The sequence below is a fragment of the Mesoplodon bidens genome (assembly GCF_964165515.1).
Source record: "Mesoplodon bidens genome assembly, chromosome: 1".
Lineage (NCBI taxonomy): Eukaryota > Metazoa > Chordata > Mammalia > Artiodactyla > Ziphiidae > Mesoplodon > Mesoplodon bidens.
The window spans coordinates 220,393,219-220,407,696 of record NC_138176.1 but is presented as its reverse complement, the minus strand read 5'-3'; the positions used below and the strand labels follow the sequence as shown (position 1 = coordinate 220,407,696).

At 38.5% G+C, this 14,478-nt stretch overlaps 1 protein-coding gene across 2 annotated transcripts in view; it reads left to right on the top strand.

The window, feature by feature from the left end:
- OTUD4 (OTU deubiquitinase 4) overlaps positions 1–14,478 on the top strand; it is a 41,447-nt gene that overhangs the window by 13,105 nt on the left and 13,864 nt on the right. For both annotated transcript variants that reach the window (XM_081224718.1, XM_081224717.1), the window contains exons 5-13: positions 409–481; positions 1,625–1,706; positions 3,578–3,710; positions 6,225–6,282; positions 6,533–6,650; positions 6,745–6,809; positions 9,286–9,380; positions 10,450–10,550; positions 10,649–10,835. In XM_081224718.1, coding sequence (XP_081080844.1) covers positions 409–481; positions 1,625–1,706; positions 3,578–3,710; positions 6,225–6,282; positions 6,533–6,650; positions 6,745–6,809; positions 9,286–9,380; positions 10,450–10,550; positions 10,649–10,835 — 912 coding nt within the window. The remainder of the gene's footprint in view (positions 1–408; positions 482–1,624; positions 1,707–3,577; positions 3,711–6,224; positions 6,283–6,532; positions 6,651–6,744; positions 6,810–9,285; positions 9,381–10,449; positions 10,551–10,648; positions 10,836–14,478) is intronic.

Genomic DNA, 14,478 nt, shown 5'->3' with positions numbered 1-14,478 from the left:
GGCTGGTAGCATTGAGTGGCCACTAGAACAAAGGCAAAACACTATTGTCAATTTTACAACTTTTGCCCATTAGCGGAGCAGGTGAATGCTCTCTTTTTTCTTTTTGAAATGTCCTTATAAATATCACCTTCACAATTCCTCTGGTTTTGAGGTCTACTTTTAGAATTATATCTGAAGTTACATATATGCAAATTACATTTAAAATTTTATTTTTTTACGAGGATACTTTTATATAAGTATGTTACAGCTTAGTTATTCCATTACTATCTTTTGTTCACTGCTCTGTTTCCAGTGCCTAGAATATTGCTTGGTGTATACTGGGCTCTTGAGTGAATGAATGAATGAGTGATTAAATCTCAATTCATGAAATATATTCCATCAGAAGTAATTTCTACATGTTATTTTCAGGAAAGATTTTATAATTTACCGGGAACCAAATGTTTCTCCTTCACAAGTAACTGAAAATAATTTTCCTGAAAAGGTAAGAATTTTTCTAAGTGTTTCTAAAGGATCTAAGTAAAGAACCACTCAGTTGCCGTCTTGACTGCCTAAGCTATAATTTTTAAGTGACTTTTTGAGTTTTTTTAAGTTCCTGTTAATCATCCATGAGTTACATTATTTTGTATTTGTTTTTTCCCACAAATCACTATGTTGAACTCTATCATAACATTTTACTAGAGAAAAAAATTGAGATACTAGTGTATGTGATTAATTAGACTATTACTGTTTTACATCAATATAAACATTAAATAGAAAAATAACTTGTGAAAATGGGCTCTGCGATTGCATCCACAAATACTTTGGTAATTGTGATGTATTTCCCATTGTAAAGATAATTTACTGGCTAAGGTGCCATTATTTAGTCACAAAGCAGTAACAACTGAAAAATGATGTGAAACCTAGAAAGGGGACAAAAACATGATTCATTATTAGAGAACTTTGTTTTGGTATCATCCAGGCCAAGTTGAAGTGTCTTATCACCATGCAAATGGTGGTAAGGGGGCAGGGAACTGAGTGAAATAGACCTTTATAAGGACTTGCACGTTTCCAAGGTGCTTGGCTCTGGATCTGGCCTCTCCAGTATAATTTTTGGAATGTGACGTAATCTAAGCAAAATCAGTGTGTATTTCTCTTAGCATAAGTGATTGACTTATGCTAATACACATAGCTAATACACATAAGACTTACATATACACATACAATGCACATGAGTGATTGACTATTTAGAAGGTACTTAAAACTGTAAAGCAGAAAAAATTTACCTTTGATTCTGCTTCTTAGAGGTAAGCATCATTAAAGTAAGGTTTTAGAATATTTTCTTACAGTCTTTTAACCCTCATCTTTAGGTAGTTGAAATCACGTTGTTTTCATATATTGTGTGTGATTTTTTGATCCCATAAGCATTTCCCCAAGTTATTATGAACTTTTGATTCATTGGCTGTGTAACATTTCAGCATATGGATGCATCATAGTTGACCACATTGGAGCTTTAGGTTACTTCTAAAATATTCACTTCCTACTAGGAAATTTATTTACTAGTAATTCAGAGATATTAGAGATGTAAGTTATTATGTAAATGTCATATATGAAGGGCTAAAAAGTGTATTTTATTTTTCCCTTTCAGGTATTACTGTGTTTTTCAAATGGCAATCATTATGATATTGTCTATCCGATAAAGTATAAAGAGAGCTCTGCTATGTGTCAGTGTAAGTAATCACCCTTGTGCTTACATAGGAAATTTTCTTCCTAAGCATTACAGTCTTAATGCAAACAAGTCAGGGCAAATACACTGTTTTATTGTAAAAATATATTTCTGAGATCCTTAGGTTACCAAAAATGTTAATACTTTAATAAAAACTTATTTCAGTAGGAAAAAAAAGTCACTAGTATAGATTAGAGTTTAGCTTATAAATACAAAGTTATTTTTTCTTGCAGTAATTAATTTCAGTAATAAGGATTTGTATGTGTTTTTAAAGCTGTTAGTGTATAGCTTGAAAATCTAAATGACAGAGGAAATCAGGTATTTGATCGTATTTGGCTCTAGACCTGGGTTTCTTGACCTTGGCACTCTTTTTTTTTTTTTTTTTGCCGTACGCGGGCCTCTCACTGCTGTGGCCTCTCCCATTGCGGAGCACAGGCTCCGGATGCGCAGACTCAGCAGCCATGGCTCACGGGCCCAGCCGCGCCGTGGCATGTGGGATCTTCCCGGACCGGGGCACGAACCCGTGTCCCCTGCATCAGCAGGCGGACTCTCAAACCACTGCGCCACCAGGGAAGCCCGACCTTGGCACTCTTAATATTTTGGGCCGGATAATTCTTTGTTTTGTGCATTGTAGGATGTTCAGTAGTATCTACTCTGTAGATGCCAGTAGCGCTCTCTCTCCCACGTGACAACCAAAAATGTCTCCGGATTTTGCCAAGTATTTCCTGGGAGGATAAAATACCCCTTCCTTCCCCAGTTGAGCATTACTGCTGTGGTAGCTCCTTCCTGCCTTCTTACTTTATCTCCTTTATCATCTCTTATGACAAAGTGCACATGACTCATACAAAGCAGTGGTGCTGGGCATGTGATGGACATTTTTCCTCTGTTCTTTAGCCGGGGGTGACCAGTAAAGACATGTGTAATGTAAAATTTTAAGTTGATCTATTTGAGATATGGGAGTCTAGCTGTCTGTATCCTGGGCTGTGTCCTCCGCCTGTCCCAGCTAGTCAAAATCTGGACATTTCAGCTTTGGGAAGGACAGCTCATGGCACCTACCTTTCCTGTACTTCTCAGAACCTGTGGTTCGGATGGTATTGGGATGGATGCAAGGTGGTCTGTGAGAAAGGGGGTCTCTTGGGGACTTGTTTAGGGGGTGGGCACCATTGTCGATGAATTCTTCGTGGACTTGTTTGGGTAAGGTTCACTAATTAAACCAAGGGAGAGTCCTGAATTCCCATGTGTAGGTTTTGAATGTTTGTTCATATATATTTCTATGTTTTCTGGAGTTTTTTTTTTTTTTTTCTTCTTTTTTTAAAGCAAAGAAGTTGTCTAAATATGCTTCAGTGGCTGCTGAGAATACATTTTACAATGGTTTCTTTTTAGTCCATCATGAAATGTTATCTTCTTTCTAGCAATCTTAATGTTCCTTATGTTTTCCATCCAAGCCTCTTTAGGTTGGGCAGGTTGTGTGACATCTCTAGTTCTCAGTTTCTTCATGTGTACAGTTAGAATAAGAACACTTCACTGTGCTGGCATTAAATATGAAGGTGGTATGTAAAGGCTTAGCACAGAGTGTGGGATGTAGTCATTGCTCACTGTGCACGTTTAATTTTATCATACTTGGTTCAAAGTTGTGATACCTTTTTGTGTTAGTTTTAAAAATGTCAGTATATTATATAATGATTTTTGAACTAAACTGCAAAGACAGAAATCTAGTTCCTCTCTATCTAGGTAACTTTCTGACTAAATTGTGTTATTGCTCATAAGGTGTTACAGGTATTTAGTTAGGATTTGGAAGCCTGGGCAATCTCAATGTTAATGTTAAAACGTAAAGTGAGTTAATATTGTGTAACATCTCTCTTTTGTTAATTGCAGCTCTGCTTTATGAATTGTTGTATGAGAAGGTATTTAAAACTGATGTTAGTAAAATCTTGATGGGACTAGACACCTCTGAAGTAGCTGATGAAAACAACAGTGAAATATCAGATTCAGAGGATGACAGTTGCAAGTAAGAGTGAATTTCAGTCCTGAAATATCCTTGTAGTGCCATACAAAGAAACAGTTCAGTAAATGTTTCTGCGTGGAGTAGCCTCACATATTGAGGTATTATGGTATTCCTAAAATACAGCAATACAGAAACTTATGCAGTAAGTTTCTTTTTTCCTGCCACTAATTTTATCTCATTTCTATTATAGGACTGTTTCTTTTGAAAGTTGATTTTGTTTGTTTCTTTGTTTATTTTTGCTAAGCATCTATTTCTGTGTAATCGTGATGCACATACCTCTGAAATAGATTTGGTCCTGCCTATATGTGTGTATATTCTAAAATTTTAAGGTTAACCTGTCAATTGCTTACATATCCAGTGATGAAAACAGCCATTTTGATTTCCTTGACTTTCTTTTATTGTTTTCTTTCTTAGATAATGCCGCCTCCTTTTCTTTTTATATAATAAAAATCCCAAGTTGGGGTATAAGTATGTGAACAGCTCTGGATAATTCCTTTGTTTATGTTGCGAATAAACACCTTTTAACTTAGAGTCTGCAGCTTATTTTTCTTTTTCACTTAAGATATATAGGGTAGTGGTTAAGAGCTTGGGCTGTGGACATCCTAACCTGGTTTCATTCCTGGCTTCCTGCCAACTAACTGAACTTGGGGCAAGTTACTTAAATTCACTGAGAAGCCTCAATTCTATAGGTATAAAATGAGGATATATTAGTATTTCTTTAAAGTGGAGAATTTATAAGAATTAAATGAGACAACATGTAGAATGCACAGCCTAGTTCCTAGGTATAGTATCCAGCGTAAATTAGTTTTTATCAGTGACGTTAAGAAGCTTACTCTGTATTTTATAAGAACCGACCTATTTCATTCTTGGTGAAGCTAAAAGTATATCATTCCTTTTGTATGAGAGTATGAAAGTACCCTTCTTGGCGTCACATACTGTGAAACTAGAGAAAAATGAAATTAAGCCTCAGGATATCTAATTCTTTATTAAACACTTAAATATATCTCTATTTGTAATTCCCAGCATTTCTTGAATTAAATTGGAGATCCTGATTGAAAATTTGGTTGACTACCATTTTTACATAAGAAAGAAATGTCAGATTAAAATCTGGGTCTCCCATTGTAAATTTAATCCTAGAATAGACTAATTAACTTTGCACAGATGGAAATTCTGCTGCATGGCTTTCTCCAGGTGCCTAGTGTGATTAAGGCATGTCATTGAGCATAGGGGAATTTTGAGGGAGAATGAATAACTAGCTTGTTGTAGCTTATTAACTTTACTTGGTGTGTGGGGACTTCCAGCAGATGCCCTTTGGTTGCTGCTGCAGTTTTAGCAACAGCTGGGTCTGGGATGGCAGCTGGCAGGTGAAGTAGGCAAAGTGTGGTGTAGAGGCTAGTAAGCTGGAGAAGTTTCCCAGGGATGGTGTGCTCATCGTAATGATCAGTTTTCCTTTTTATACTATAGTATTGAAGCCCTTGGAACATGGAAGCCTTCGTAATTAATTTTTTCTTGCATTATTAGGATTTCCTTTTACTTGTGTCATGTCTGGCTTAGGGAGGACCAAGCTTCATTTAGGGAAGAATGCTACATAATCATGGCAAGATAGATAGGCATAGTGTGTAATATCCAGGCACTATGCTCCTGTGCCTGGATCTTTTCACATTCATATCGATCAATCCTGAAGTATTAGAAATTAGGGTGCTTTTTTAGTCCAGACTCTAAATACTTGGGGTCTCTTAAATGTTGCTGCATTTAAGGGTTATAGATTTGGAGATTGTCCTAAAGACTAGAGATTGGTTTATTAAGGAGGAGGAATTATACGACAGAAGAGTACAGGTAGCCTCTCACCTCATCCCTCAGTCAACTTGCTGTCAACTTGTCCAGCCTTTTGCCTACCCCTGGGTCTTTGCACTTGCTATCCCTTCTGCTTGCAATACTAAATAGCCGTATGGTTTGCTTGTCTCATCACATTTAATTCTTTATTCAAAAAGACATCTTCCTTCATCCCATTTTTTATTATTTGATCCTAGGTCTCAAAACTATTTTTTTCCTACCTTTTTTCCCCCAAAAGCACTTAGCAGCATTTAACATACTGATTGCTTATTTAGTTGGTGTCTACTCTTACCTGACTGTAGCAGTAATATTTTGTTTAATGGAGCCTCATCTATATTTTGAAAGGAAATTTTTACATTAAATGTTTTTATGAACTCAGTTATTCTACCAACCCAAATTTCGTAGTTTATTTCTGTTTCTCTCTTCTTGATGATCGAGTCAGTAAGAATTACTGATAAAAATCTTTGACCTGTATACATACACACATACACACATGTACGTATATGCATATACATATGTATATGTATATATGCACAGTTATACTAAAACTTGTTTGAGCTCCTTGGAATATATATAGGTTTGCCTTTTTGGAATATAACTGGGATTTCATATGACATTAGAACAAGTTAACTGCATGCAAACATTTTTGTGCTCCTAATGATCGCTGTATTTCTTCCTTTGTAGGAGTAAAACTACCACTGTTAATGATGTGAATGGATTTAAATCTTTGTCAAGTGATCAGGTATTTTTATTTAATGGTTTTTAACTACCTCTTCAATATAAGAAAGTATATGAATTTATAGTCTTAATTTTTTTTCTCTTTTCTGGTACATTTTCAATAGAGTCAGGATCATCTACTAGTAAGACATTTTTTGGTGACCTCTTAAATTTTTAAAGTTTTCTTCTTCATTTGATTTTACTCTTATACATATCTCAAACATGTTTTAAAAGCATTTCTCTGTTGATTGGACTTCCTGACTTTGTTTATTTAGCACCCGAAAAGCAACGGGAACTCTCCTAGCCTTCCTTTGTCTAGAAAGGTTCTTAAGTCACTCAGTCCAGCAGTCTATAGAAATGTGGAATATGAAATTTGGCTGAAGTCTAAACAAGGTGAGTTAAAAAATCTGTGTATTTTCCATAAATTTGCTTTGAGGCCCTTGAAAATGATTATGTCAACTTACTGTAATGCTGATATTCTTTACAGCTCAACAAAAACATGATTATTCCATTGCTGCTGGCTTACAGTATGAAGTTGGAGACAAATGCCAAGTAAGTGATTATGCAGAGGAAGAGAAGACTTTACTTGAAATCTTATTTATTGTAATAGGAATCAAGAAAACAGCTCAAGTTTGGATGTGTTGTTAATTTGGGATTTCAGAATATATTGTGTGTACATTTTAATAGTTATAAATATTTAGCTTTTGAATACATTACCAAAGTCAAATATATCTAAAACCATGGCGTCCCATCACATGATCTTTAAAATAATTCAGTCTTTGATATTACTTGCTTCAAAGAAGTAACAGTAACGTTTTAGATTTTTAGATATTTTCATTACAGTTGACAAATAATTTATTGAAATTGATTCAAACTTGACATTATAGGTCAATTTGGTTTATGGAAGGCATCCTGGAAGATTCTGATAATACAGTTTTTTGTTGGATTGAGATAAGAAAGTGAACAGTAAGAGAAGTTTTTGCCATTTACTTTGAATAAGCTGCTGCTTTGGGCTTAAAACTGTTGATTGTTAAGGGGGAAAGTTGTGTTTCACTAAGAAACACTTAGATCAGTGTTTCTTACGTGGAGTGATTTTGCACCCCTACCTCTCATTTAGCAATGTCTGCAGACGTTCTTATTGTTATAGCAGGGAAGGTGTGACTGGTATCTAGTGGGTGGGGGCCAGGCATGGTGCCAGACGTCCTAGAACGCACAGGACGGCACCCCAGCAAAGAATCATCTAGTCCCAAGTGTTAATAATGCCAAGACTGGAGAAACCTTTATGAAAAAATATTACTCTCTCTAAAACAAAAACAATACGCACACAAAAATAATAATTGCTATTTGGAAGGTAATTTTCATCAAAAATGGTCTTCATCAAAAAGTGTTGCCTTTTTAAAACTGTGTTAAAATAGCCATTGACACACATTTCTTCTTGACTTGTGGAGGAAACACTTGTTCCTTGGTGATAAAGTGGTTTGTGAAAAGTGTCTGGGGGACCAGGATTATTTCTGGAGGTCAGTGACAGACTTTACCTTAAGAACTTTCAATAGTGTTCTGATTTGGGGGGATTTTTAAAGGAGAGGAAGAAGAGGATATGATTCATTTAGGTTCTTCCTTACACAATTGTCAGAAATGTGCCGTAATCACAACAGAATTGGGGAACCTTTTACTATAGAGATTTGGGGAACTTGGAACAGAACAAAAGAGAAGAGTAAAGCCAGGGCTTAGGGCACTCCCTCCCTCCCTAACCCCACTCAGTAGAGAAGATTGCTTGTTTTATGCTGCATCGCTAAAATTATGTTACTTGTTATTTTAAGTCAAGCATATTTGCTTTGAGATTTCGGTTGCTTTTGTAAAGCAGATGCTGTTGATAAGGTAGATGGTAAAGCAGGTACTTGTTTTAATTTTTTCCTTTTTAGAGTACTTTCTATTTCTACCCCTTGACTATTTCACTTGGATAAAATTAAATTGAAATTTTATTACGGAAACTGCTGTGACTCAAAGGTGACTCTTATTTACTCAAGCAAGCTTGTGAATGTAGTTTAAACTTCTAATAAAAACTAACTTCAGAAAAATATTTTTTATTCTTAAACTCTGGAAGAGAGAAAAAGCAGTGTCCTGCTGTGACTGAAGGACGAAACCTCGGCTTGAGGACTGATCCACAGTTGGCCGTTCCTCTGCGTCTGGGTGTGGAGGGCTGACTGTACTGTGCCACTTTACATAAGGGAGTCGAGCATCCAGGGGTTCTGGAACCAGTCCCCCGCGGATGCCGGGGGCCAACTGTACTGATGAAAAAGGCGGAGGTGGCTTCACGCAGGGCTGTGTCCCTCGGGCTCCCAGTGCAGTGGTTAGCGGCGCCCTGTGCTGCGTGTGCCGTTTGACTGCAGGAGGAGACCTGAAGGCTTATCGTCCTGTTAAGATTTGCTGTTGTGTAATAACCAATTGTATGTCAGAGAAGAGGTGACGGATCTGTTTTTAGGGAGAAAAAGGTCACATTTACATGTGACAATATTGTAAATATTGGAAAAGTGAGAAGACAATAGTGATTTTAATAATAGTTGTTCTCCTTTGTTGAGTGGTTGCCGTGTGCAGGCTGGTGTCCTTTATATATATATCATGTGTACCTCATTCCACCTCCATGGGTCCTATGATGTAGGTACTATAAATAGCCCCATCTTACATATGAGGACACTGGAGCATGAGATAAGTCACTTGCCCAAGGTCATATTGCTGGTAAGTAGAAAAGCGGGGCCTGGAATCCTGGTGTGTGTGGTGCCACAGCCCTGCCTTCAGAACCAAGACAATTTAGAAAAAACTTGGAAGAGTAAACAAAAGTATTTTGGATGGAGGTACATAGGTCTGGGAGGTCAGAGGCAATATTACTGTGTACCTTTTGAACTTTGTTTTGTTTTTAACTGTGTATGTTCATTTTCTCTTTAGTTGAAAATGAAATAACAGTTTAAAAACTGATGGTTGATGCGAAAGAATCAGGTGACTGATTTTTCTTTGCGGAATCGTTCAACAGGTTAGGTTGGATCACAATGGAAAATTTTCTAATGCAGACTTTCAAGGGGTTCACTCTGAGAACGGGCCAGTTTTGGTCGAAGAACTTGGAAAGAAGTATGTACTGCTCTTCAGCTAAGGTGTTCATTCACCGTCTCTTCCACTTAGCCTAATGTATAATCATGAGCATTTCTAAATGTCCCTGTGTATTTGCAAATTCATTTAAATGTATTGCCTGTGTGTAGAGAAATATATTTGTGTAGATCTTATAGAAAAATAGTTTGAGTTCAAATTTAGTGTTATCCGTGTTAAGGTATTTTAAATAAAAAGTATTTGTTTTGTTGCTTACTGTTTAAAATGTGCCATTCTTCACTAAGGCCATTTGGAAAATCAACCGTATTGTAGCTGTGAAGTGGGGACTTTGGAGGACAGGGACCACATTCATTTCTAATTTCATTCATTGCTGCCTTGCGTGCAGTCTTCAGTAAATGGTTATCTGATGGAGGAGTGAAATACTTGCTATTATGCAGTGTTACTTAGAGCAACTTTTGTTTCAGTTGCTGCTGCCTTTATTAGAGGAAAAGGTAGTAAATCACACCTAAACTTTACTGTGGAAAATACCAAACATACACATATGTGAGGAGGATAGTCCAGTGAACCCCAATGTAACTATCACCCTATTTTAACAACTAACAGCAGGCTTGGCAGTCTTTTCTAATCTCTTCTCCCTAACCCCTTTAAAAAAGATGCGAGTGGAATTAGAATATTTGAAAGCAAATCCCAGACATCACACCGTTGCTCACAGACACATAGATACCTCTGTGTGTCTCTAACACAGGAAAGACTCCTCGCTTCCCCGTCCTTAGCTACAGTCCTTTCATCACATCCCACAGAGTAATAGTCTTCCCTTCTTTATCTAATCTTTTGCTTAGGTTATGATTACGGCCTTTTAGTCTTCTGTCCTTGTAGGTTAGAAAATATGCTTTTGATTTACGTTGTCTTATTTGATTAGAGTTACATCTGGGTTGCTGAATGCTTTGTACTTTACTGTGTTTTCAATATAAGAACTAAACCTGGGAATTCTTAGGTAAATGGAAAGTAAAATATTTATGCAGAATACTTAAGTGGATGGTCTTGGGGGGAGGAGCACGATAAATTACTGCAAGTCTTCTCCTTCCTTTTAAAGAGTCTCCCCGAAGAACCTCAGACCGCCTTCCTCGGAAAGCTGGAACACGGTGGCAGGGAAGAAGATGAAAAAACCTCCTTCCGGACAGAATTTCCATTGTGGTAGGAGCACGCCAGGTTACCCTTTCTCTGGGGAGGGGACCGTGCTTGGGGGGTGTCTATAATGGGAAGATGACGAGGCAGTTTGGCTCTTGCCACAGACGCGGACTACAGAGCACCCAAGGCCCCGGCGAAGCCAGGAAAAGCCCCGCCCATGCTGCCACCTCGCCTGCAGCACCCCCCGGGGCTGAGGCAGCGTGCGCCCCCCGGCCACCCTGCAGCGCCGCAGTCCCAGAAGCCCTCCAGTGAGCACAGAAGTCTGAGCAGGACACCCACACAGGCCACAAGGTAACCGTCCCGAAGGCAGGAGAGCTAGAAACTAAGTGAGAAGCATCTCTTTTACTTTTCTGTGTCACATGCTTTTAAAAAGTTACAGTTTTTGTGCGTACACTTGTCTACAGCGTGACATTAAAAGTATCGTTGATAGAATAACGTGAGGATTTCAGTTCTTTATAGCTCTCTTGAAACAAATCAGAGTAATTTGGTAGGGTCAGACATCTTTGTTTCTGAATAACTTTTTTCAAATGATTTAGATCGTAACCTGGCACCTCAAGAGTTTTCCGGTAGCTTGTAAATGTGTTAAATACTGAATTCCAAACTGCAGCCCGAATTCCTTGCAGGGTGAGGCTATTCCCCTTTACCTAGGAACTTAAATCAACCCAAATGGTCAGCTTACTTTGTTCCGACAAGTTTGGATTGTTTGTTGTAATGTGTCTAATACTGAACAGGTTGCTGTGATCACAAATTGCCAGCATTCTGACTGAATATTCAGAGGCAGATGAACGTCAGGGTCATGGTTTCCTGTGCCGTGGATTTAAATTTTTCCCTAATCTGCCCTTCCTTGGAGTAGTAGTTACAGAGTAGTTTATATTCTTTGGAGGAGCTTTATTTGAGAAGGTGTGTCTTAAGTGGAGGCTGTCCTCTTCCTGTGAACTTGGCCGCGTCTCCTGTGGGTGCCTGTGGCTCACCTTCCCCATCCAAGCTTGATCTCCCCGATCATCTGAACAGCTCCAGCATCTGCTTATGTGCTTGCTAAGCTCTGGTCTTTAGTTTCTTTCTTTTTGGCATTTGGGCATTCCCCTTTCTTGGGAACGTACTTAACATTTTGTCATTAAAGACAGTTTATGTAACATCTTTAAGACAGAGTTGCAGGTTCTTAGGCTGACATGGTACCAATACTGTGTAGTTTCCTGGGGCTGTGGTAGCCTAGTACCACGGACTGGCTTAAAGCAACAGCAGTGTACTCTCTTACAGTCCTGAAGGTTGCAAGTCTGAAATCAAGGTGTCAGTAGTGCCGTGCCCTCTCTGAAGGTTCTAGGGGAGGGTCTGTTCCAGGCCTCTCCTACTTCTGGTGTTGTCCCCAGTCCTCCGCGTTCCTTGGCTTGTAGATGTATCACTCCAGTCTCTGCCTGCATCATCACATGGTGTTCTCCCTGGGTGTCTGTGTCTCTTCTAGTAAGGAACCAGTTACAGTGGGTTTAGGGCCCACCCTACTCCGCTATGATCCCATCTTAATGGGATTACTTCTGCAGAGACCCTATTTATAAAGTCACATGCACAGATACGAGGGGTCAGGACTTGAACGTATCTTTTTTGGGAGATGCAATTCAATTCATAACAAATACCAGTATTTCCCATCCATTACAGTTTTCTTTTTAATTGAGCCAACTGTTCAGGATAGCAAATTAATTGATATTGTTCAAAATCCGAAACACTGAAAAGTTTGTTCTGATAATTCTCCTTCCTATCGCTGTTGTCCCAGTTGTCTAGCTTCCTCTGCAGAGGCATCCAGTGTTAACAGATTCTTGTGTATCCTTGAAGGGATGCTTATATGTGCGTAAAAAGTACATATGTATTCATAATCCAGTTATCCAAAAGTTCTAATGAGAACAGATGATTAAAAATCAATCATAAGAAAGAATTCCCTCATCCCTCAAGGGTGGTCACTAGATACACAACCCTGAGAAATGGCCTGGGTACAGAGTAATCAGGGCCGTGTGTTCTTGGCACGCCCAGCAACAGTGTGCAGGGGCATTCGGGGCCCACGGTGCGTTAGCCTCCCCCAACAGATGGCACTTATGTCGCTAAATCACCTAGTTGTGGCTGATATCTGATGTGCGGACACTGACCAGACTCCACTAGCATCTGGTGGTATCTTACCCAGTACAGGCAAAGCACCTAAGAGGACTAACTTACTTTGAATATTAGCTTTGGAAACCTAAAAATGTGAAGTCAATATAGGAAGGTCATGGACAGAAGTGAGATTTTTTTAAAAAAATAAAGTTCTCATATTTTAATAGACTAGAAGACCCTTTTTTTCTCTTGAACAGAGGATACTCTTTAATGTCTTAAAACTTAAAAAAAAGAACATACACAGACTACCAAATGACTAATTTAAATACACTTTTGTTTACCACAAACTGAATTTTTATCCAGTGTGTTTCTAGGGTTTTGTCCAGTCTGTTAGGAATTAGAATGATCAGACGGACGTGGTCCTTTTCTTGTTTATGTGTTAGCTACCTATTACTTGGTGTATAAAACACTTGATGGCAGAAGGCAGTGGAGAGAACATAGACATAAATGTAGCTTTGGAGAATTTTGACACTGTGATTGATTATGTACGAACGTAGTTGTACTTGCAGTTAGTAAGCCTTCTAGCCTGTGGGCGTGAGAATGAATTTTACTAGTGTGTTAAATTTAGAGACTGCTGATGGTTGAATATTAAAAGTAAGATTCTAAAGAATTCTAGTCAAAATTTAGAATTTTATAGCTAACACTCCTGTTGATTTAAGTCCATTAGAAGAATTTATCTTGACTTTATTTCTAATATTTAACACATTAGTTTGGAATTCTCATAGAATAAAAAGAGCGGTGATGTTGGGTGTGAGACCTTCATGACCTCTCGCTTTTTAAGTTTCTTTCTCATTGATATTGTCTCTTCCTTTGGAGAAAACAAAACAAAGTGTAACAAAAACCAAGCAGGATTGCCATGTATGCTTTCATTATGCAGGTGCCGAAAATGATAGACGTGTCCGTGCTGAATATTTCCCCTCCTGCTAGGCTCAGATAGGACGGTTCTCTGTGGTGTGTGAGGGTGAGATGTGGGCTTCGGGTGATGGAGCGCGGAGGTTAGGGAGTGTGGACTTTCTGGAGACTCCTGGCACTAGCTGAGTCACCTCTGAAGTCTTTGCCCACTGGGGTTTGAGAAGGACTGGTCTAAGATTGAGTGAGGGTCCAGGTTTGCTCCCCGTCTTTTTCCCTAATACCTCTGGGGTTGACATGTGCCCCATTGGAATTAGGGTGTGATTTTAAGTGGGACTGAGGACATGAAATGGCTGTTCTTTATTTCAGAGGTAGGAGAATCAGGTGGAATCAGTTGCGTCCTTCCCCACTCTTTTTAGGGAGCTGCATCTCTTCAGTATATTTTCTCTGTTGGCTTTGGGTTTTCATTTCCCACTGTTGTGGAACTATTAGACAAAGTATGGAAATAGTATTCATATTGCCTATCATAATTTTAATTCATATACAAATGTTAGGGTTATGTTATAGGCTACTAGACTCTATTCATGAATTTTTTGTCGCCTTCTTTGACCAAAGTTATTGAAATGGCAGCAGTCTTTTTGTTTTGAGAGTGAAAAACAGTCTCAAAGTTTTAATTACACACCATTTCCACACAATCTTAATGACCCAGTTTTCAGAATTTTTCTTTTTCTTTTTTTGTGTGTCTGTTAGCTTCTGCTTTGTAACAGAGTGAATCAGTCATACATATACATCTGTTCCCAGATCCCCTCCCTCTTGCGTCTCCCTCCCACCCTCCCTATCCCACCCCTCCTGACAGCAGTCTTATCTGCAGTTAGTATCTAGCCTGGTGCATTTTTTTCTTCTTTTCACCTTTCATCCTCCCTTGGGAGTGTCATTAAAAAGCAGGAGG